The 21,493-nt window shown below is 32.8% G+C and overlaps 1 protein-coding gene across 4 annotated transcripts in view; it reads left to right on the top strand.

Annotated features, from left to right (window-relative positions):
- LOC106067624 (protein dispatched homolog 3-like) overlaps positions 1-21,486 on the top strand; it is a 38,072-nt gene extending 16,586 nt beyond the window's left edge. For 3 of the 4 annotated variants that reach the window (XM_056007574.1, XM_056007575.1, XM_056007573.1), the window contains exons 5-18: positions 177-337; positions 846-982; positions 2,870-2,994; positions 4,896-5,006; positions 5,466-5,609; positions 6,914-7,089; positions 8,307-8,712; positions 9,512-9,693; positions 10,911-11,064; positions 11,522-11,691; positions 12,843-12,986; positions 15,679-15,811; positions 16,218-16,384; positions 17,418-21,486. In XM_056007574.1, coding sequence (XP_055863549.1) covers positions 177-337; positions 846-982; positions 2,870-2,994; positions 4,896-5,006; positions 5,466-5,609; positions 6,914-7,089; positions 8,307-8,712; positions 9,512-9,693; positions 10,911-11,064; positions 11,522-11,691; positions 12,843-12,986; positions 15,679-15,811; positions 16,218-16,384; positions 17,418-17,786 — 2,579 coding nt within the window. In that variant the 3' untranslated portion in view covers positions 17,787-21,486. The remainder of the gene's footprint in view (positions 1-176; positions 338-845; positions 983-2,869; positions 2,995-4,895; positions 5,007-5,465; positions 5,610-6,913; positions 7,090-8,306; positions 8,713-9,511; positions 9,694-10,910; positions 11,065-11,521; positions 11,692-12,842; positions 12,987-15,678; positions 15,812-16,217; positions 16,385-17,417) is intronic. The other variant, XM_056007576.1, reaches the window with a different exon arrangement.
- Positions 21,487-21,493: the final 7 nt, after the last annotated feature.

The following is a 21,493-nucleotide window of genomic DNA, read 5'->3' as shown; positions in this document are numbered from 1 at the left end:
ATTCTCTTATTAAAAAAGAATGGATGATGACCTAATCAAGTGGAAAATATTCTGGATCATCATCTGGATGGTCCCCTGCTCCCTGCCATCCCCAGATGTCACAATATATTTTTATATGTTTTAAATGGTATTTGTTAATCAAAACAATAATTTTTTCATGTGCATGACCTTTTCAGGGGTGGATGATGTATTTGTCTTCATCAACATCTATCGTCAGGCCTCACAACTTCAGGGCCCAGTTCAGAGAATTAAGTACACAGTAAGAGTTGCTGGAGTGGCCACATTCTTCACCTCCTTCACCACAGCCGCTGCCTTTGCTGCCAACTTGGCCTCTTCTGTAAGTCATGCATTCTTAGTAGGCACGAATATTCACACTTCCACAGCTCCCATTTGTCCTGAATGGTGAGATGTTGGCAACCTTTTAGCAAAGTGTAGCATGTATTTCATTCAGCGGGAGGCATTTCTTGACTTGATCTGACATACATTGTAGCATTTTTGAAGACAAGAAATTTTGACAATTAGACATTTTGTCAGAAACTATTACAGATGTTGTTTAATTCAGTTAAATATCTGAAAATTGTAAATTCATAAAAAAAAAAAAATACATTTTTTTCATAAGCAAATATTATAACTCAGGTTTTGTTGTATATTATTTGCACACAATCTTAAGAATTTTTGTTTCAAAATAGAAATAGCTTGATAAAAACATTTCTATATTAGCCATTATTTTATAATGCATTCTGTATTGGTTACTTTTTTTGTTACTTTGTTCTAATAATTTTTTAAATAATTCAAATTATAACTGAGAACCACTGCTACCAATCTTTTCAATGTGTTTATTTTAGATCCCTGCTGTTCATGACTTTGGCCTCTTCATGGCTCTGATTGTCTCAGCCTGTTGGATCTCTGTCTTTGTTCTCATGCCCCCAACACTTTATCTCTATGCATGTTTCTTTGAACCTTTGGAGATTTGTATATACTCGTAAGTATCATCAAGAGATTGTTTTAGACAATATCAGTGTCACAAACATAAACAAAAGATGTTAGAAGTTTTGTGGCAATTACTGAAATCTGTAGGTGCCAGAATATCTATTATAAAATAAAAGTAAAAAAAAAGGAAATATCTGAAAAACTATCTTGTAGGGTCTAGTTTAGAAACTGTGTTTCTCCAATGCTTTATACAGCACTCTGGTCTAATTACCTTATTATTGACAGAACATTTATGTAAGCCATTGAAGAATGTTTCCTTGCATAAATAAAATAAAATAATATTAGGAATTTCAATGAAAGTATACTACACTAAATATGAACAAATGTATTCAGTGTTTCACAAGTAAATGAAGGCCAAAGTAAAATTGTGTAAATGTGAGGTGAAGGATAGAATGATTATTAAAAATATTTAAAGGAAAAACAAAAATCCAGAAAAGAAAAAAACATTGAAAAACAAAATTAGAGTTTAATTTTGTTTTGATTTAAGCACATTTAAATATGTTTTAAATGTGTCAATTATTTGTTACTATTTATAATTTTTGTTTTTTATGATTGAACAGTTGTTCTTCTTTCACAAACATCTAAATATGCTGTATATGTGTCTCAGTAATTTGTTCTCATTTTAACTTCAATTAGTCATGGTTGACAGGTTCTTTGCCTGTGTGAATGCTTCACTGAGCTCAGGTATTAACTAGTTGTGTAATGGAATTCTATTGTGTGTTAGACAAACTTTAAACAATGACTAGAGCACTGCTTTACTAGGTTTTAATTCTATTGTTAGGGACTCTAGTAAAAACATCTGGGACTAGGCTTTATCTTTTTAACCAAGAATAAAAAGTACTTTCCTCTAATATCTCTGCATAGTCTTATAGGGTTGCCATGTGCTAGTGCTGCTGGGCTAACTATATAGGATTTAAACTCTTGTTGTCACTTGAGGGCTTGCCATAGTATTAGAGCTATCAGTGTAACATGGTGGCCAAGTCTTAGAAACTTATCCAATAAGCTAAAGTTTCAGGCTTTTGAGTCCTGTAGGACTATTACACGATATTTAAGGACATTCCTGTGTATTCCCAGTTCTGAAGAAACTGATAATCAGTATTATACTTATGAAGTTTTTTGTAAAATATCATTGGTAATTCTATCTCACCTGGGTAAAATTTTTTAAAGAGAGCTTTTATCTTTAAACTAAATAAGAAGATCCTAGATACTTTTTACGGCGCGACTATGCAAAATCTGCTTACATACGAAATAACTTGTTGGCAAGGCAATGCGTCATCTAAACTGTTGCTTTGTCTAGAAAACATCATAAAAAGGGCATACAAAATCACACTCACAACATTACCATATTTAATGGAACTTTTTGAAAAAAAAAATGTCTAAGAAAAATGTTTTAAATCTTGAAAGACAACGGCACCTGCTCCATCAGAACTACGCCAAGTCATCGCGAAGTGGGCGACTGCTCTCAAAACAAAAAAAGAGCGGTACAAAAACTTGTTTATACCATACTTGGTTAGACTATATCAACGCCACTCGTTGATTGGGAAACATGAAAAGGACCAAGATGCCTGTGTGTAGTCGCTGAATGAACTCTTTTATGTTGTGTCTGTTCTATTTATGTGTATGTTTCTGTTGTGTTGTCTTTATATGAGAAAAGAGTCCTTGTTATCCCAACAAATTTCATAAGGATCAATAAAGCAGACTTTGTCTTAGTCTTGGTCTTGTTCATTTAAATGTAAGTAGTTGTTGGCAATTCTGTGGGGAAATGAAGGTGGTGAAAGTCTGAAAGAATCTCAAAACGGCTGTTCACTAACTACATATAAAAAAGTATCTCAGCATCCTAAAATGGATTTTACAAATTTGAATCTTGTACTTCCTGCAGGTGTTTGTACTGCTGTGAAAAAAAAGTGGCTGCACCAGAACATCAGTTGGAAGGCTACACACAGAGTCTGGTTAGTGAGGACAGAGTCTATGAAGATGATGATGTTCAGATGCTGGTGATTGATGGTGAGGAGGGAATTGGGGATTTATTAGGCTTATTTTATTTGTAATTAAAAAAAAAAAATTTTTAAATCAAGCTTGCATATGTAAAACACCATTATATTTCTGAGTGAATTTTGTGGTCCAAATCTTGTGTTTAAGAAAAATCATTTACTTCACCATCATCATCATCAAACTCCATTTGAGTGAGGGCTTGAGCGGCTCAAATCATCTCTTGCAAAAGCCCTGGACAGAAACCCTGCTGTCTTGCATAGTGCATACATGTCACCATATAGGTTGAGAATTTTCGGTTTCCCAGATCTGTCGAGACGGAGATCAGCAATTCTGGGGCAGTCAAACAGAATATGAGGCACGGTTTCATCTTCTTCCCTGCAGATGGGGCACTGTGAATCAAAATTTTGCCATGGCTATGAGAAATATGAGCCAACAGGACAGTGTGCTATAATAGCTTGCTCAGGCCTGGATAGCCTCCACCATTGGAAAGTGTGGTCAGGGCGCCTCATGCACTCCCAGACTCCACAGGCTTTTTGCGACTTGTCCCTGCACTCAAACCACTTTTCCATAATTTACTTAGACAAGTGAGCGTACAAATCAATATACAATTTTGAAAATCTGAGTTTGATTTCACCCATTGCTTTTTGATACGCCTTGTGTTAGAATCTTTTTAATAAATCTGTTTTATTCAGAGCTTATTTCCAACTCACTTTAGACATTATTTTTTTTTAATATATAGTCTCATTAACTCTTTCTCTCCGTAATTATTTTCCTCATTCCAATAGTAATATTCATTTTGTTCATTTGTATTTCACTATCCTGTTCTGATTAAACTTAAATAACTTTTTGTTTTTAATTAGAAAATGTTATATTTGGTATCAAATTATTGGAGAATGCATGCTCTTTTTTACACAACACAAATTAAAGTTTATAAATAAAAAAAAAATTTACTTTAATGGGGTCAAATCAACGATGATATTGTTGATTAGGAGAGAAAGAGTTAAATATCTGATTGAGAGCAAGTTGGGGTTGTTAATGCAGTATTGATGTTACGCATACAAGGAAACTGCTTTCATGTTTTAAGACACTAAAAAAAAAAAAAGAGCACAATTCTAAACATTTCTGAAAGATAACCTTTCTCTCACATTTTCATTGTGTATAAAAAAAATAAAGTTCCCCTTTCAGACCTTGTGATCTATAAGAGAAGATGATGTAAAGGTCATCTGTTTCATTGTATATGGTATTCTAAATTGGTCAAACATATTTGCATGTTTCTTCATTGCTCAACATTGAACACTTTTAGAATGGGAGGATGGGATAGGATGTTCACATAATAAATACTTAATCAAGATTTATCTCTTCCATATCAAATACACATAACTAATACTTAATCAAGATTTATCTCTTCCATATCAAATACACATAACTAACACTTAATCAAGATTTATCTCTTCCATATCAAATACACATAACAAATACTTAATCAATATTTATATCTTTTATATCAAATACACATAACTAATACTTAATCAAGATTTATCTCTTCCATATCAAATACACATAACTAATACTTAATCAAGATTTATCTCTTCCATATCAAATACACATAACTAATACTTAATCAAGATTTATCTCTTCCATATCAAATACACATAACTAATACTTAATCAAGATTCATCTCTTCCATATCAAATACACATAACAAATACTTAATCAATATTTATATCTTTTATATCAAATACACATGACAAATACTTAATCAAGATTTATCTCTTCCATATCAAACTAATGAAAGCAGTTGATAAGCTAATTAGGCCTATACAAAAAACATTTTGAGCTGAAATATTTGTTTTATTTTTAGAAAAAAACATTTTTCTTCATGAGACATTTGACAAGTACTTTATTTTGTACAGGAAATGATCCAGGACTTGTTCAAGGTCAATGTGATGATGAGATGCTACTGATGGATGATCCATATGCCACTGTGGGAGGACGGCTTCTTCTTGTCTCTGATAGTGATTCAGGTGACCAGTCTATATTATCTAAGAAATAAGATACACATAATTTGCAAATCAAGTAATCTTTCTGGCACAAATCCTTATTATGTTTTCAGGCAGTGTTGCTGTAATGACTTTTATGTAACCTACTGTGAAATTACAATTTTTTGAGTGTATTGCGTTGGTTGAGAAAATTCTACAAAAGGCTATTTGGATACTCAAGTTGTATGAGCATAATGATATAGAATCTTGGACTTCATTGATTTAAAGCCAGTGATACTACAGATGTATAAGACTTTTGGTTGCTTATGACAAAATCAAAGTTTTCTTTTTCTTGTGCATAATTTGTCATAATAGCCAGTTACACTTCAGAAATGAAAGTGAATTTAAATGCTAGAGATGTTAACTTTTTACAAATTAATTTAATTAACTTTGCAGTTCTTTTTATTTGCAATCCATTTTTTTTGTTGGTGTTTGAATATTTAGTTAGTGGAGAGCACCAAGAAGTGACCAGGCCTGGCAATAGTGAGCCAGAAAGCAGTGAGAATGTCTGCATAGGCAAACTGATCCACAAGTTGCTTATGTTTTTGACGGATAGAATAATTATTCCTGTTAGATATGCTGTTATTGGTAAGTAGTCTCTAAGTTTTCTTTTCTCTTTTGGCTAATCTTTCCTCTGATTGTGAACTATTTGTTTCTGAGTATTTCTAGATGAATCTTTGTATTGACAAGTTAGATTTCTTTTGCTGTTGCCTTTTTTTTTACTCAAAATTAGGCTATTTATTACAAAAATCATTGTGCAATTTAAACATCAATATTTCTGTCATATCTCTATAGAATTGATCCATTATGGCAGCAAATCCAAAAGTAAAACTTTATCAGTTTGGATGCTTATTGTAAAGGGTTTCTTGACAAATAATGTATTTTACAAGTGTTTACTACTTAAGCTATTATTTTTAAGCAGTCTTAGAACTGCTGTATGATAGTAGGACTTCTATTAAAAAAAAAACAATTTAAACAACTTCTCAATTCTGTAAGTCAAATGATTGTTTACACTAAATTATGTGTGCATTAAAGTCTCACATCCAAATATTTGAATCAGCCAGCAAAACCAACAACTTAGGACAGTTTATGTCATTGATAAACATGCATGACTAGATTGACACATGAAATACATAGAATGTAATTATCTTGTTTTTTGATTTAACGTCTGTAATCTATAAGATAAGAAAAGATAAGACTGTGAGAGCTAATGGTGTATCACATAAAAAAAGCAGTCATGAGTGTCATGTACATTACAATACACAATCAATCTAATTTATTTTTTAAAGCAATGAGTGTTTGAAAAATAAAAAAAAATTCTTTTTAGTACAATTCAAAAATTGATTTTCATTGAAAAATAAATTTAAAAAAAAAGCATAATAATTGTAAAAATTTAAAAAGCAGATGAGTTTATTTATGACCAACAATAATTGGCCATGATGTGAGCATCAAGCTTAGATATAAATGTAAAACTCTAGTAGGATTAAAAAAAATAAAAATTTTAAACATATTGGTGTAAAATGAAAAGTATGGTTGTGATAAAAGGACAAAGAATATTGATATGATAACAAATATTGTCTATTCTGGTTAATTTAATTAGCCAGACCAGGATACTATCATTTTAGTCCTGTTAACTGGTTGATGTCATAATAGAAAAAAATAGGTTCAATACTTAAGGATTTGGTTTGAATAAGAGGCTGGCCCGATTTACAGATGGTCACAATAAACCAGAATCAACTGTATTTTATTTTTGTTTCTCATAGAAGACCTTTCTAAAAAAGTTTTCAAAGTGTATTTCCAAATTAAAAAAAAAGGCACAACAATGTTTTATTTAGATATGAGAAAAATGTTTATTGACATTGTGTCTTTGCCTTGACTACTGTTTCTATTAGGACTATGTGCAGTCCTACTGATAGCTAGCTGTGTGCTGATGTCACATCTACAGCCCTCCACACATCCACCTCAGCTGTTTAGGCCAGACACCAACATCCAGCAACTGCTTGACCTGAAGGCCAACTTCAGTTTCATTGACGCCATACAGTGTGATAGATGTTCAGGTTTATACAATGTCAGTAGAACTTAACAGCAAACTTTCTTGAGATTTGTAAATTTCAGTTTCTTTAAACTTAGCTGGGTTTTTTTTTTTTTTTTTAATCTTTTAGCCAACAGAATTCATTGGGCAAGGAATTTTTAAAATATTTTTTTTCTTTAGAGATGGAGTTAATATTTTCTCTCTTGAATGACACTCTTGTTGTTGATCTGAAACAAATATTTCGGTTGATTCTACACTCTGATTATTGCTGCTTTAAAACTCATCTCCCCCTGCCTCCGCAGCCCCCCAAATGTTTTGATTGTTGCAAGAGTTTCCCATTGTTAAACATCCTTATTTTTTTACTTTTACTTTGACTGAGTTTGATGTGTTTAAAGTGGGTTGCTATGTTCATGATTTTTCCAATAGTTGCGACAACAGATAATAAGCTCAAAGTTTTGATTTTATTTTTTTTTTCAAAGTGTTATTTATAAAGTTTTGTGAAAATATGAATATACATTGTAAAAAAAAATTTTTTTTTTTGTATCTAAATGGGATCAGATAAAATTTCATAGATGTAGTCATGAATTAAAATATTTGTGGGTTCCATACAAATTAATTTAAATAAAATGAGCATGGATTTTCCTATGATTCAATACCAAATATAACATTTACTGATTACAAACAAAAAAGTTCAATTTTAATTATAACATGATGGTGCCCTTTGAATGGACAAAGGGAATAATTCTGTCTGAATATGGAAAGTAATTTCAGAGAGAAAGAGTTAAGTTAGTAGGTTATGTTTTTTTTTAAATTTTTCCTTGACTAACCCTTCAGTGGATTTTACAATTGTATCTCATTGCTTACAGAATCAGTTGCTTTAAACTGTTAGTTAATTTGCAAGGGAGGGGTTAATCAGATATTTAGTTCACAGGGTTCATCAGACATTTAGTTCACAGGGTTTAAGAGAGTATTATTTCATCAGATTTTTCATTTCTAGTTTGAATTAGTGTCAAAGCTAAGGAATGTGGAAAATGTTCTAAATTCTGTATTAAAATCCATACCAGTTTTGGAAGATGGCTTCTCTTACAGAAGACCATCATGATTTTTCATATATTATGTTGTTGAATAATATGTTGAAATTATACATTTATTGTAAAAATTTTATAATTGCATATTTTTTTTAAACAATTTCTTAATGTTATAATCTTTTTTTAGTTTTTGTTTCTTAAATATTTTCTTGTTTAAATTTTCAGTTAAATCAAAGTGCTGGCAGTTCAAGAACAACATCTCTAAATATTATTTACAAGACAACTGTGCCACCTCCTCCCCTTGTGGGTCCAGATGGTGAGTCAAGCAATGATTTCATTAACAAGCTGACCATGACCTTGCTAGCCTACAGCCAGAAAACTGATTCTGTCCTCATTCAAATGGTGTCATATACCTTGTACAAGCTGATTAATATTTTTGCAGTCAGTCAGCCTCATCAGCAGGCACCTCCTACTGACTCTCTGACGACTCTTCAAGTCAAGTCAACCACATCACAGCCTTGGGGTTGGACTACTCATTTAAGGACTGCTGCACCTATCACTCCTCAGCCCTCGCCCAGAACAACAATTCGGAATGATGTACACCCCAGCTCTACACAGCATGACAACACTGGTGAGTAGAAACATGTATATCATCCTCAAAATTATACTTCTTGTGGTGGCTGAGTGGTAAAGTAAGGGATCTTGGGTTTGAATCTTGGGGATGGCTGGTATTTTGAATGTCAGAATTTTTTAGGATGCCCCTGAATCCACATTACCGTAATGAGTACCTGACATTAGTTGGGAAAATTGAAGGCAGTTGGTGGTTGTTATGGCCACATGACACCCTAATTAAACCATTAACTGTACGACCTGGCAACGAGCTATTGGTCTGAACTGCCCACAGGCTGTGATGTTGCAGGTCAGTGTTCAGGCCTTATATAATGAATGGTCTTGTTTAACAATGGGCCACAGAAACAACCCAGATGACCTTAGCTTCACCTGGGTCATAAGGTCTGAAAGAGGTGCCTTGCTTTCTGTTAATAGTTCTCATTTTTTTGTAAACATAATTTAATCAGTTACGTCTCCATAGGCTGATGATATTGCCAGATTTACTAAGTGTTTTAGCACTGCAGAAAACTTCAAGAAAAGACTCCATGATAGCCACTAGTTTTTGGTTATAATGAACGGACCAATAAGATAAAAAGAGAAAAGAAACATTTGATATTTTTGTGAATTTTTGTTGCTTGAATTTTAGGTGAATTTGTACATGTTGAGTTGAAACAATACAAATTTAGAATGCAGTTCTAAAACTCAAAACAAAGATCATGGTAAAGTGCAGAAATTATTTTTTTTATTATGGGCTTAGATTTTGTGTGTTCATAATAATACTTATTAGAAAGAAGGGATTTAACAACTTATTTCTTCCTCAGATGTCGGCACCCAAAAAATTGGTTCCGTAAATGCTACATTCAACCCTTGCTCCCAACAGTCTTGCAATAATTTAAAGGATAGACCCCTTCTTGAGTCTGGGGCCACAGTTTATGTTGTATTTGGAGTAACAGGTGTTGATAGGTCCAGAGAGGATGTAGGTCATGTTCTGGACCAGTACAAGGTTAGAGGCTTTTTTTTTAAATTGGGTATTCATGTACTTAGTTTACCATCACTACATTTTTCTGATTGGTTTACTTGCATCCCAAGAATCAAAGTTTTATAGATGTCAGTGCCCTTTGGGTTGATAGGGACACCATGTTGGTGATATGTTTGATGTGCCACTTGAAATGTAGCATACAATTATCATGTACAACATATAAAATGTAGCTTACAACAAATATGTAGAACACTTGAAATGTAGCATGCAACTATCATGTACAACACTTGAAATGTAGCATACAACTATCATGTATAACACTTGAAATGTAGCATACAACAATCATGTACAACACTTGAAATGTAGCATACAACTATCATGTACAACACTTGAAATGTAGCATACAACTATCATGTACAACACTTGAAATGTAACATACAACTATCATGTACAACACTTGAAATGTAGCATACAACAATCATGTACAACACTTGAAATGTAGCATACAACAATCATGTAGAACACTTGAAATGTAGCATACAACTATCATGTACAACACTTGAAATGTAGCATACAACTATCATGTACAACACTTGAAATGTAGCATACAACAATCATGTACAACACTTGAAATGTAGCATACAACTATCATGTACAACACTTGAAATGTAGCATACAACTATCATGTAGAACACTTGAAATGTAGCATACAACAATCATGTACAACACTTGAAATGTAGCATACAACTATCATGTACAACACTTGAAATGTAGCATACAACTATCATGTACAACATCTGAAATGTAGCATACAACTATCATGTACAACATCTGAAATGTAGCATACAACTATCATGTACAACACTTGAAATGTAGCATACAACTATCATGTACAACACTTGAAATGTAGCATACAACTATCATGTACAACACTTGAAATGTAGCATACAACTATCATGTACAACATCTGAAATGTAGCATACAACTATCATGTACAACATCTGAAATGTAGCATACAACTATCATGTACAACACTTGAAATGTAGCATACAACAATCATGTACAACACTTGAAATGTAGCATACAACTATCATGTACAACATCTGAAATGTAGCATACAACAATCATGTACAACACTTGAAATGTAGTACAGTGAACCTTTCATTTATGCATTTTTTGGACACTTTTAGTTTTAGCACAACTATTTAAGGTACAATCTTCATTTCTCTCTGACTTTGCAGAGCACTGCCAAATTTGATCCTGCATTCTCCAAAGCATTTGATTTCAACAATGCCAACATCAAAGAATACATCAATGAGATGTGCAAAGTGTGTAAACTCTTGGCTAATGCCACAGATCTGGTCAAACCAGGGAGTGCCCAATGTATACCAAATGGTAAATATCAACACCAGTAAAACCTGATTTAACCTGATGTAACCAGATCTGGAAATTTTACATTGAATGCACCACTTCATGCATGTTTGGCTAAGCAGGCAACATTGATCGAAATTCTCTTTCCTACTTGCCGCACAAGAATACTTTACAAAGGATCAATTTCTAATGAACTTGAAGTGGTGTGCAAAAAAGGCCAGAAGATGCTAGTTAAAACTTGAAATGCATAAGACCTTTTTTAAACAAAAGTCTTCTTTCCCTTCTGGTTTCTAATGATACATCTTGTCTCAGTTACTACACAACTGTCTAAAAGGATAAATAGATAAATGTAAAAAGCAATTAAATTTCATTTGATATCTTTGTCATGGCTACACATCTTTTTTAAAAATTTAATGATATTATTTATTTAAAAAAAATGAAATGAATTATTTTTAACTTTTGATGTTTGCTGAATTTTCAGTTCTGAAACCAAATGGACAACTCCTGTTGAATATAAATAGAGACATCCCAGAATGCTTAGATCTCCCAGACAGCAGTATCTCATTCCAAAGTCATGCAGTGGCTCATGCTGAAGGAGGTATTAACATTGTACGCAATCAACTGATTTGGCTAGCCTTTGCCTTCGAATCTGTGAGTCAAACTTGTGTTGTTTTTTTTATACCTAATAGAAAATTAAGGTTCTAAATTTTCACTTTGGATACCTCATTGTTTATAGATCAGAATCAGTAGGACTTCTCTTTATATGTGGTATCATAAAATTAAAGGAAGGAATCCTTTACTTTTTATTTTACCAATTAACTTTATCCCTTTTTTTAAAAACTGCTTATTATATAGTAATATGGCACGATTAGGAATTAATTTTTTTTTTGTTCATAAGTAGGAAGTTTTGACTTAGAGACAATAACGCAACTAGTAAAAACTAGACTAGGTTTTGAGAAAGAATAGCGAAATATGAACTGATGTAAACACACTTCTTTTGACAGCTTTAGAGAGAGTAGCTTTTATGAATGTAGCCTGACGACATTTGACGTTTACCTTTGTTATTATTAAACTTATTCGACATTTGCTATCAGCTTCAACTAACTTATCTTGTCGGCCTACCGCCTGTGTTATTGGATTTCGTTTTTTTGAGTGTTACCTTTGTTTGACTTAGATGCATAAGACAGTGTGGAAGCGCCAAACAATAGCACATCTTTCATGTTCATTGTGTTCTGGTTGAATCTATTTTGTGGACATAGGGAGAGAATCTGGATTTTTTCCATGCTTAGCAAACACAGCTCAATTTGATTTTGAGTTGCTTTGAACTTAGAGTCCCCTTGATAGGTAGCCACATGCCCACAAAAGCTGATGAACAAAGAAAGACTTAAAAATGGTTATAAATATTAATTGTCTTTAAAATTGAACTAGCACTTTGTGGTCCAACAGCCAATGCTCTATGTCATGGACAAGTACCCCTAGCTCATGAGTTTTAACTTAACACATAATTAGAAAGTTTTTGGGTATAGTCTGGCAATAAGAATAGAAGGCTTGAGCTAAGTTTTGCCTTTTGAACTTTGCATTTGTGATTTTAGGATATCAGATTTTATATTAGAAGTATCTGCCATCAGCTTAGGCGTAGGACTTAATCATCTTTTTTTTTGAAGTAACGTCTGTATAATATAAGATACACTATCATTTGCTCTAAATGTTCCTAGTGGTTTTAAACTGCTATTGCTATACATTGTTATAACTTATACAATGCTCTGTAAAATTATAACATTTGTCATATAACATCTGAACAGACTACTTCTGAAGGCCAGGCTTACTTTGAGGCTTATAAGCAGTACCTCAAGTGGGAAGAACTAATGTCACATATCAAAAACAATGTACTGTCAGCCAAGTCACCATTAAAATCTATGTTTCAAACATCTAAATTCTGGACCAAAGTAAGACATCATATTATTCTTCCTTTCTTTTTTATCTAGCTATTCTAAATAGTATTCTAAATATCACATAGTATTTTAAATCTCACAAAATGATCTAAATATTAGACAACTAGATTTGATTGATTTGTTCCCAGGGTATGTATATATATTTGTTTTTGCCATGGACCCACAAGTAGATGCTCCCACATACAATCCTTTGGCCAGCAAATTTTAGTTTGTATTATGCTGAATTGGATCAGCCTGTAAATTAAATTTGAGTATCACATCTCCTAGCCCCCCCCCCTTTCCCAAATCTTTATTTAGAAATAGTCTTATTTACACTATATGACTATACTTCAGCTTTACAGTTCTTATTGAAAATATTTGATAAGCTCTGTGATGTTTTTTGGCCTGGGCCTTTTTCTTATTACATCTTGCAAATTGTAATGCTCACCTAAAACTTTGGCTGTACTTTCTATAATACTGGCCACATTTCAACAATCCCCTTTTGCTCAGTGTATTCTAGTATAAGTAAAGTTAAAATTTGAACAGCCCGCTTTAAAATTTCCTTCCAAACATACTCACTTTTGGCCTGTGGTTTCTGTATCACTTTTTTCTCCCCCACCCTATTTGCCCTGCCCCTTCAAAAAAAAAAACTCCCAGAGATACACTTATTCCCCCCCCCCCCCCCACACACACACCACTCTATGCCTTAGAAAATACAATCTCAAAGTATTCCTTGATTTTTTATTCAACCCTTTTTCAAAATATTTGATATTCTTTCTGATGATTTTCAGCCAGATCCTTCCTAGTTCAATATTAAAGTACCATATTTCCTAAGATCTATGTTGCTTTTGGTCTGACCCCTTTTTTATCACTCTGGCGTCATAATGCTCTCTAACCCAAGAATCTGTATATATAATTCTCTTCATGGCTCAACAGTTTGGACACCAAGATGTAAAGGAAAGATCACTCTTTTATTTCTAAAAGTCGGACTAGAGTTACCCCACATAACACAAAACAGGGGGGGGGGGGAGAACAAGTTGTATTCACCCGTCACTAAATAGCAGGGCCAGACTTAACCATTGTGACCAAGAAGTCATGGAAAGATCACTCTTTTATTTCTGCAAGTCGCACTGGAGTTACCTTACATAAAACAAGAGTAGAGGGAAAACATGTAATCTACTCTGTATTCACCCATCACTAAATAGCAGGGATGGACTTAACCAATGTGGGGCCGTATGCGAAACGGATTTAGCAGGGCCAAGTTTGGGTAGGGATATGGATAATAAGTGAAAATTAAGAGTTGTATTAGAAAATAAATTCATCTTTGCATTTTTTTCATTCTTTACTACGTACAGAATTACTTTACGAGTCTTGTGCTTAGCCAAGTCATACAGCATATCATAAAAATTATATTTCCTACCTAGATCATGCTCAATAGAAAGAATTACCAAATGTTTCAGTCTATGTACGAGAATTTTTGACCTCAAGTAATTCTTCATTAGTTTGAGGCACTAGAAGCTTCTTTCACCAGATTCCACAATTAGGGGTATTGCATAATGCCATTTTTTTTTTATCGCTCGTAGGATTGGCGTTTTCCATATTGAATAAGACCTCAAAAGGACAATTTTGTCTATATATTTCAGGAGATTTCTATGAGTTTTCAAAAGATTTAAATAATTTTTAGAGATTCCCAGGACTTTTTCATATATTTTGCAATTTCGGAGATTTCCAGGAGCTCCTGGTAAATCAGGAGGCTGCGTGAAATCTGTTATAAGTTGTAAAATGGTTTAATTTAATGATTTATACACCTAGAATTAGCGCAAGTCCTATGAAAGTGCGGGGCCCACTGTGGTTGCATAGGTTGCAGTGGCCAAAGGCCAGTCATAAGAAATATTGGTGTATGCTACTCTGTGGGTCGACTAGTTCTATTTATTTCTTTATCATTATATATATAAATATATATATATATATTTATAAGATGATATATACTTTTAATACCTTTTCTTAGAAGTTTTTTTTTGTCATACCTAGATCATAAAGGAGTGGCTGAGTGGCTTCAAAACCAGATCCTGGTGAAGTCTGGGATTTTTAATTTCTGAATCTTTAGGGCACCTTTATGGGTACCTAACATTAATTGGGAAAAGGGTTGGTGGTTGTGTTGGTGACATGACGCCCTTGACTTTTACATCATCTGCCCTATAGATCACTAGGTCTCAAAGGGGAGCTAGATCAAAAGGCATCTTTGTGGTTGTGGATCTCAGGGTGGTGGGTTTATTGCATTTCTTTTACTTTAAAAAAAATATTTGAGTTTATGTTGGCTTCCCTCATTTTGCGAATGGTTCATCTTTTAGAAATAACATTTTACATTAACTATGGTCAGAACAATGTCCTCTAGGTAGTAGTTCCCTTAACTAATGTGTCCAATGAAATGTATACAGTTTGAGATCAGTGTCGTCACACTTTCTGCCTGGAGGTGTAGCACTGTGTGCAGCAAGCTGCCTAAGGGTTGTTGGCTCCTGATTTTTCCTCAAAGTCGACTCCTAAAGCCTTTCCCATGTATGGGTATAGCCACGAGGCAGCATAGTTTTGGAGTTTTCCTTCATCTAGTCTAGTTAATGAACTACCCAAGGATTATGAGCCATATTTTACAGCAAATGTTTTTATTTGTTTTGTTATCTAAAATTATTGTTTTTACATAAAAAATTAGGTACTTATGGAGGTGGTTGCAGTAAACAGTGCCATTTACGGCCTGGTGTTGTCCATGATCATCTGTATCATCTCTGTAGCTATCTTCACTGGGCATTTGTTGTTGCTGCTCATTATAGTTATTGCTATTCTGGGTGAGTACTGGTTTTGAAGTCTCTTGTAACAGTTTACTTTGTTGCATTGCTGTATCAATACCTTGGTGTTTAGACATCTAATGTTTAAGCTAGTGCTGTCACGCCCTATGGTTTAAATAGGATGTTTTATAATACATCCAAATGTTTTATTTACAATACTAAATCAAGAACCATAACGTTTTCATTTACTCATTTGTTGATTTGCAAATGTTGAGTTATAACGTGCCCTTAGGTATTGCAGTTGCTCAACTGGGATACGTTTTCACAGCTAAAATAATATATAAATCATTGTAGTCACATTACCTGTGCCTTTCTTTTGAATACTTTTATTGGATGAAAATGATCTAGATGGACTCTGTTACCAAATGCACTGACCCTGAGTACTTGTAACTGTTCTGTGTTTCAGTAATGATTTGTTGTGTGGTTGGAATATTTTATCTTGCTGGCTGGGAGATGGGGGCAGTGGAGGCTGTTTCACTGTCCATTCTAGTTGGTTCATCCGTGGATTACTGTGTCCATCTAGTAGAAGGCTACATACTGGCTGGCAAAAAAATGTCCCTTGCTATGGATAAGGTAATTTTATATTTCATGCATTCTGTCTGACTTTACTTTCAGCTTATATAGTTTATGTATGTTAGCTAACAAGCATCATTTTGATATTCTCCTCCTTGTATTTCAATTCTAATATGTTGTGATTCCATTTAGATTTAAACTTTACTTCTCTTTTCTCTTTTTTCCCAATTTTGTTAATTAATGTGTTTTAAGTGTTTTTCTAATTAAATTTTTTTTTTTTTAAAAACTTCATTTATTTGTGAGCTTTGAGTATATGTGTGTCACGTATCAATTTAAATAAACCTAAGCTAGGGTAATAAAAACTTAGTATAATTTATCCCAGTGGGAATATGGAAAACCCTACGTGCTGGAGCTGGAGAAACCCATGATGTCATACATCTGGTGACAGCGTAACATCTGGCGGGGTTAAGACATTTTTAGATTTAGAGATATATCGGCAGAATCCCCAGCATCACAGTTACAATATATTAGCATCTTCAACAAAAGGCATTTTCAACAACAAGAGAAACTTAACTGTAATAATATGTAAAAGAAAGAAGCATTCAAATTAGATAAATAAAAAAAAAAGTTGAGAGTTTGTGGTTACATCGTTTATAAATTGTACCTACCATGCAACAAATTATCATCAGTAATAGTAATAATTATAGCTTTTATATAATGCTACTTTCATGCTAATAGCGTGCTCAGAGCACTATGATTTCTGTGTCTGGTCTATAAATATAATAGAAGTAAACTTGAACTGACATAATAGATATATGATTTGATGGCTTGACATTCCATCTGGCATGAAAGGCATTGTTGTCAAAGTTGACTTGGGACGTTCAAGACGTCTAAATAATGGAGCAGTTTAAAAGGAAAAGTAAAATATCTGATGTAATAGCTAGTTTGTGTCATACAATTTTTATTTTTCTGAAAAGGCTGTTAAACATTGTACTCTAACATACATTTATTCTGTAAATAGAGTGAGATATAATTTTCATATATATGAATAATTATGATGTATTTTAAAATTTTCTGTATCATTTTATTGCAGCCTGCTTCTAGTATTCGACGTGAGCGTACTTCTTATGCAGTGCGTCATATTGGGGTGGCTATAGTCTGCTCTGCTCTCACTACCATCATTGCAGCAGTGCCACTGACCCAGACTTTCATCCAGCCCTTTGCCAAATTTGGCTCCATTTTGCTCATTAACACTACAGTTTCCTTGGTCATCACCCTAACCCTGACAGTTGCTTTGCTGGCCACCATCGCCCCTGCCCGCTACAAGGGAACGTGGAAATCATATGTGAAAGCCACGGTGTTGGTCCTTGTTCTGACTGGTGCCTTTTTTCTTGCCTTGTATATAGCCACTGTGGCTGGTGTGACCATACCTGGACCCTCTGGTCAACCTCTATTTTCTTGAGGGCATTAACTCTTAAATATACATATACTGTGGATCAGAAAATTATATTATTATTTATATATATTATTATAGTGAAAGAAACTAAAAATTACTTCAAAAGATTTTAATACTTGAAACCAAGATCAATTTAATTAGAAGTAGAAGACTTGACATCAATTATTCAAATGAATATCTTGAAGTCATTCACAAAATAAACTTTTTGATCTGAATTTTAAAGTAAATTATCAACTTCTGCTTTTCAGCACTGCAGTAGAATTAAAAAAAGAAAAAAAAAGGATAACAACACTTTATGTTTTGTTTACTTGTACATCTTTGGAAGGTTTGACCTGAAATTACTTTTCAAATGACAGAAATGCTAAGTAATTATAGGTTCTAAAAGAATTTTTGAAAAATGTTTCCAAAAAATAATTGATTTTTAAACGAAATATTAGTAACATTCAAAAAAACAAACAATGTGGCAACTATTCAGTTTTGGAATTTTAGTTCAGTATTTGCCACTTGCAAATATAATTGGGTCACAATGTTCTTTTTCAACTGTTGACAAAGAATTCTTTTGAAAAGACAAGGAAACTTATTTTTTGACACCATTTCAAATATCACTATAAAATAATATTATAAGGTAATATATATACATATTTTTTTTTAAAGAAACATTGATGCTAATACAATTGATACCATTACTAAGGGCATAGTGATGACATTTTTTTTTTCGATATCCTTAGGACATCTACATGCATTGTATTTATCATTGCTAACTGTAAGATCCATACACTGGCTTGAATTAATTTGTATAATTTTTTTTACAACATTCCAAATAATTAAATTTCTCAACTATTGGTATTTTACAAGTCTAATTAAAGGATGACTCAGTACATTAGCCTTATTTAAATACTGTCAATTTTCTTTTATTTAAAAATTATTTTGAATGACTTAATGTAATGTTGAACTCTCTGTTTTTGAGTACCGGCACTGAACTCATGAGATAAAAATGATAGTGACCTGAAACCCTTAAAAGCTTGATTAATCAATTTATCAAAGCCGCAAAGGGTTGTGTTTGATGAATTATGAACTACCAACTTTGTGATAAATGTGTATTGTGTTACCATGATACATTAATCCTATGTTGATAACTATTAACTCTCTGTTCTGAAGTATTTGTATATTGGTTAACTAACTTTTTTTTTTACAGCCTGTATATAAAAGAGAGTGCATTGTTTGTATGTTTGTTTCTATATCATTTTGTTTGTAACACTTGACAAGACAAATCTCCACACACCACTGCATCTCTTTTGTTTCTCTACTATTAGATTATAGTACACAAATCTTTATGCAAGTCTTCAATAGCTTTATTCTTGTTAATTTGAATGTAATTTGAAGGTTTTATTTTAGAATCTCTCTCTTTTTTTTTTTAAATTTATAAAGTTCTGCCTGTATATAATTATTTTTTGGTAATTAATGTAAAAGCTTGGTGAATGGTAAATGATGGCAGACTGGAAAAGCACATGACTTCCATACCAAGGGTGTCTTGAGTCAAATCACTTTGAAATCTGGGTAGAAATCTGGGATTTTTTAATTACTGTAAGGAGGTTGGTCATTGTGCTGGCCACTTGACAACCTTGTTTACTGTCTGCCATAAAAACAGATGAGCTTTACATGATCTGCTCCATAGATTGCTAGGTCGGAAAAATGGGTAGTTTTACTTTTGAAAGGTGAAAGTTATTCTAAGGGAATCAATTTATGGAAGAAAAAAAAAGAAAGTTGATGTTCTTATTCTGGTTCTTCTTGTTGTTCTGCTGTGTGTTAGAAATAAATGACATGATACCATGGGTCACAACTTGATCATCTCAATGTTTAGTCTAAGATTTTGTCTTTCACCTTCTTCTATACACACACACATATATACATATATATATATATGTGTGTGTGTCTGTGTGACATTGCTTTCAGACAATTCTCTATCTTAGCATACTGACTTATTCAGCTGTTGTCACAATTTTTGTCCTGAGTCTCACATGACTTTTTCTGTTTTTCAAAGATTGCCATATTTTTGTGTAGATATTTTTTCTCATGCTTTTTTAAAGTGCTTTTTATCTATAGTATAGGATACCCTGGCAGAGGATCATTTTAACAAGGAATGAAATCACTGATCTCATTGTTTTTCTTGTAAAAGCAAAATACTTCCCTATTATAGAATTATGTAAAAGTGTAGTGGGAAAATAGTTATCTCCATTTCAGTTTCAGTTATTGAAGTTTTTGTATTTGTTTATAGATTTTTAATGCCCAGAATTTTTGTTTTCAAGTCATTGTGACTTTTCCAAAAATGTACGTAGACTTTGCCAAACTGTAAATGATGATGAGTTGAGCATAGCATTAGAAGAGTGTTAGCCTAAGTTTTAATAATTTGAGTACAATTAGATGGATTGAAATGAGAGGAGGTAATAATTTGTATTCTAAGTGACATGATACTTATCTAACATCCATCTTCATAGTTCATGTAAAAAACTCAGTTTGTCTAGCATTTATGTAGCTTTAGGTAAGCATGTTTCTATGAATTCAACAAAAAAAAAAAATTTTGGCCATTATTTTGTAGAATTCATAGGCACACCTGTGGCTTAGTCAAGGGGCTCCATTACACAATAACACTTGATCATCTTGTGCAACATGAAGATGTTAGTTTATATTTCTGTACTTATCATTGCAGACATACACATTATTTTTTTTTTCAAATGTGACTCTTGAATCAAGTTGTCTTTCATATTCTACATATTGATGTATCATAGATGTTATAATTTCTCTCTATGCCTTGTATTATCTGTCTTTGCTAGTTTATTAAGTTTGTTTCCTTTAAACCATATTGATAGTACACCACAGTCTTGGAAGACTAAAATTTAGGAAATACAAAAGGAAAAAAAAAATGTTTCCAGAACATTTGGATTTTGTTTAGCATTGAAAGGATTAATGTCTTGTCCCAATGCCAACTTAATCTTTGCTGTCAATTCTGTCCAAGTAAGCACTCACAATGTGGTAGAGTTTAGAGTTTATAAGTCTCTGTGGCATTTTATGTCTTTTGGGGGATACTCTTTTCCCTTTGCAACTTGTTGTGTGACTAAAGAGGCCAATCCTTGAAACACAGCTGTGGTCACAGGTCAACACTGAATGCATCCAATGAACTCTTGCAGGGTGTTATGTATAGTCTTCAAATAGTGGAGAAGTGTCAGCTGTCCCTTTTTCACTCAACACATCCATTCATCAAACTTGGTACCTTTGATTTGTAGCTGGTGGAATATAGCATAATAAATGTCTGTCCAAAGCATCACTAGAAGATGTCTACCTTAGGGTTGTAGAGATGATTTCCTGTAGGCTTAGTTTTAGAACAGAAAGTAACAGCAAGGCATTTTGTTTTTCTAAATGTGATGTTAGTGTTAATGTCTTTTAATGATTTGTTACATTTAATTTTATACTTGTTTTAATGTGGACTAATAAGAAATCTAAAAATTATAAAAACGTAGATCTAATACTGATGTGAAATGTTTTTTTGTGAAAACAAACTGTATAGGTATTATACTTAATTAAATTTTGAATCTGAACAAAACAAAAATATCAAAAAAAATTTGTTTTGTTTGTAAATTACTGATTTGATCAATGCTGTTGTTTACTTAAGAATGATGGGTTTAATAATAAATGTTTTATTTGATCTTCATTTCTGT

This window comes from Biomphalaria glabrata, chromosome 13 (genome assembly GCF_947242115.1).
Source record: "Biomphalaria glabrata chromosome 13, xgBioGlab47.1, whole genome shotgun sequence".
In the NCBI taxonomy this organism is placed as follows: domain Eukaryota; kingdom Metazoa; phylum Mollusca; class Gastropoda; family Planorbidae; genus Biomphalaria; species Biomphalaria glabrata.
Note: the sequence above shows the minus strand (reverse complement) of the source record. Positions and strands in the feature narration are given on the sequence as shown.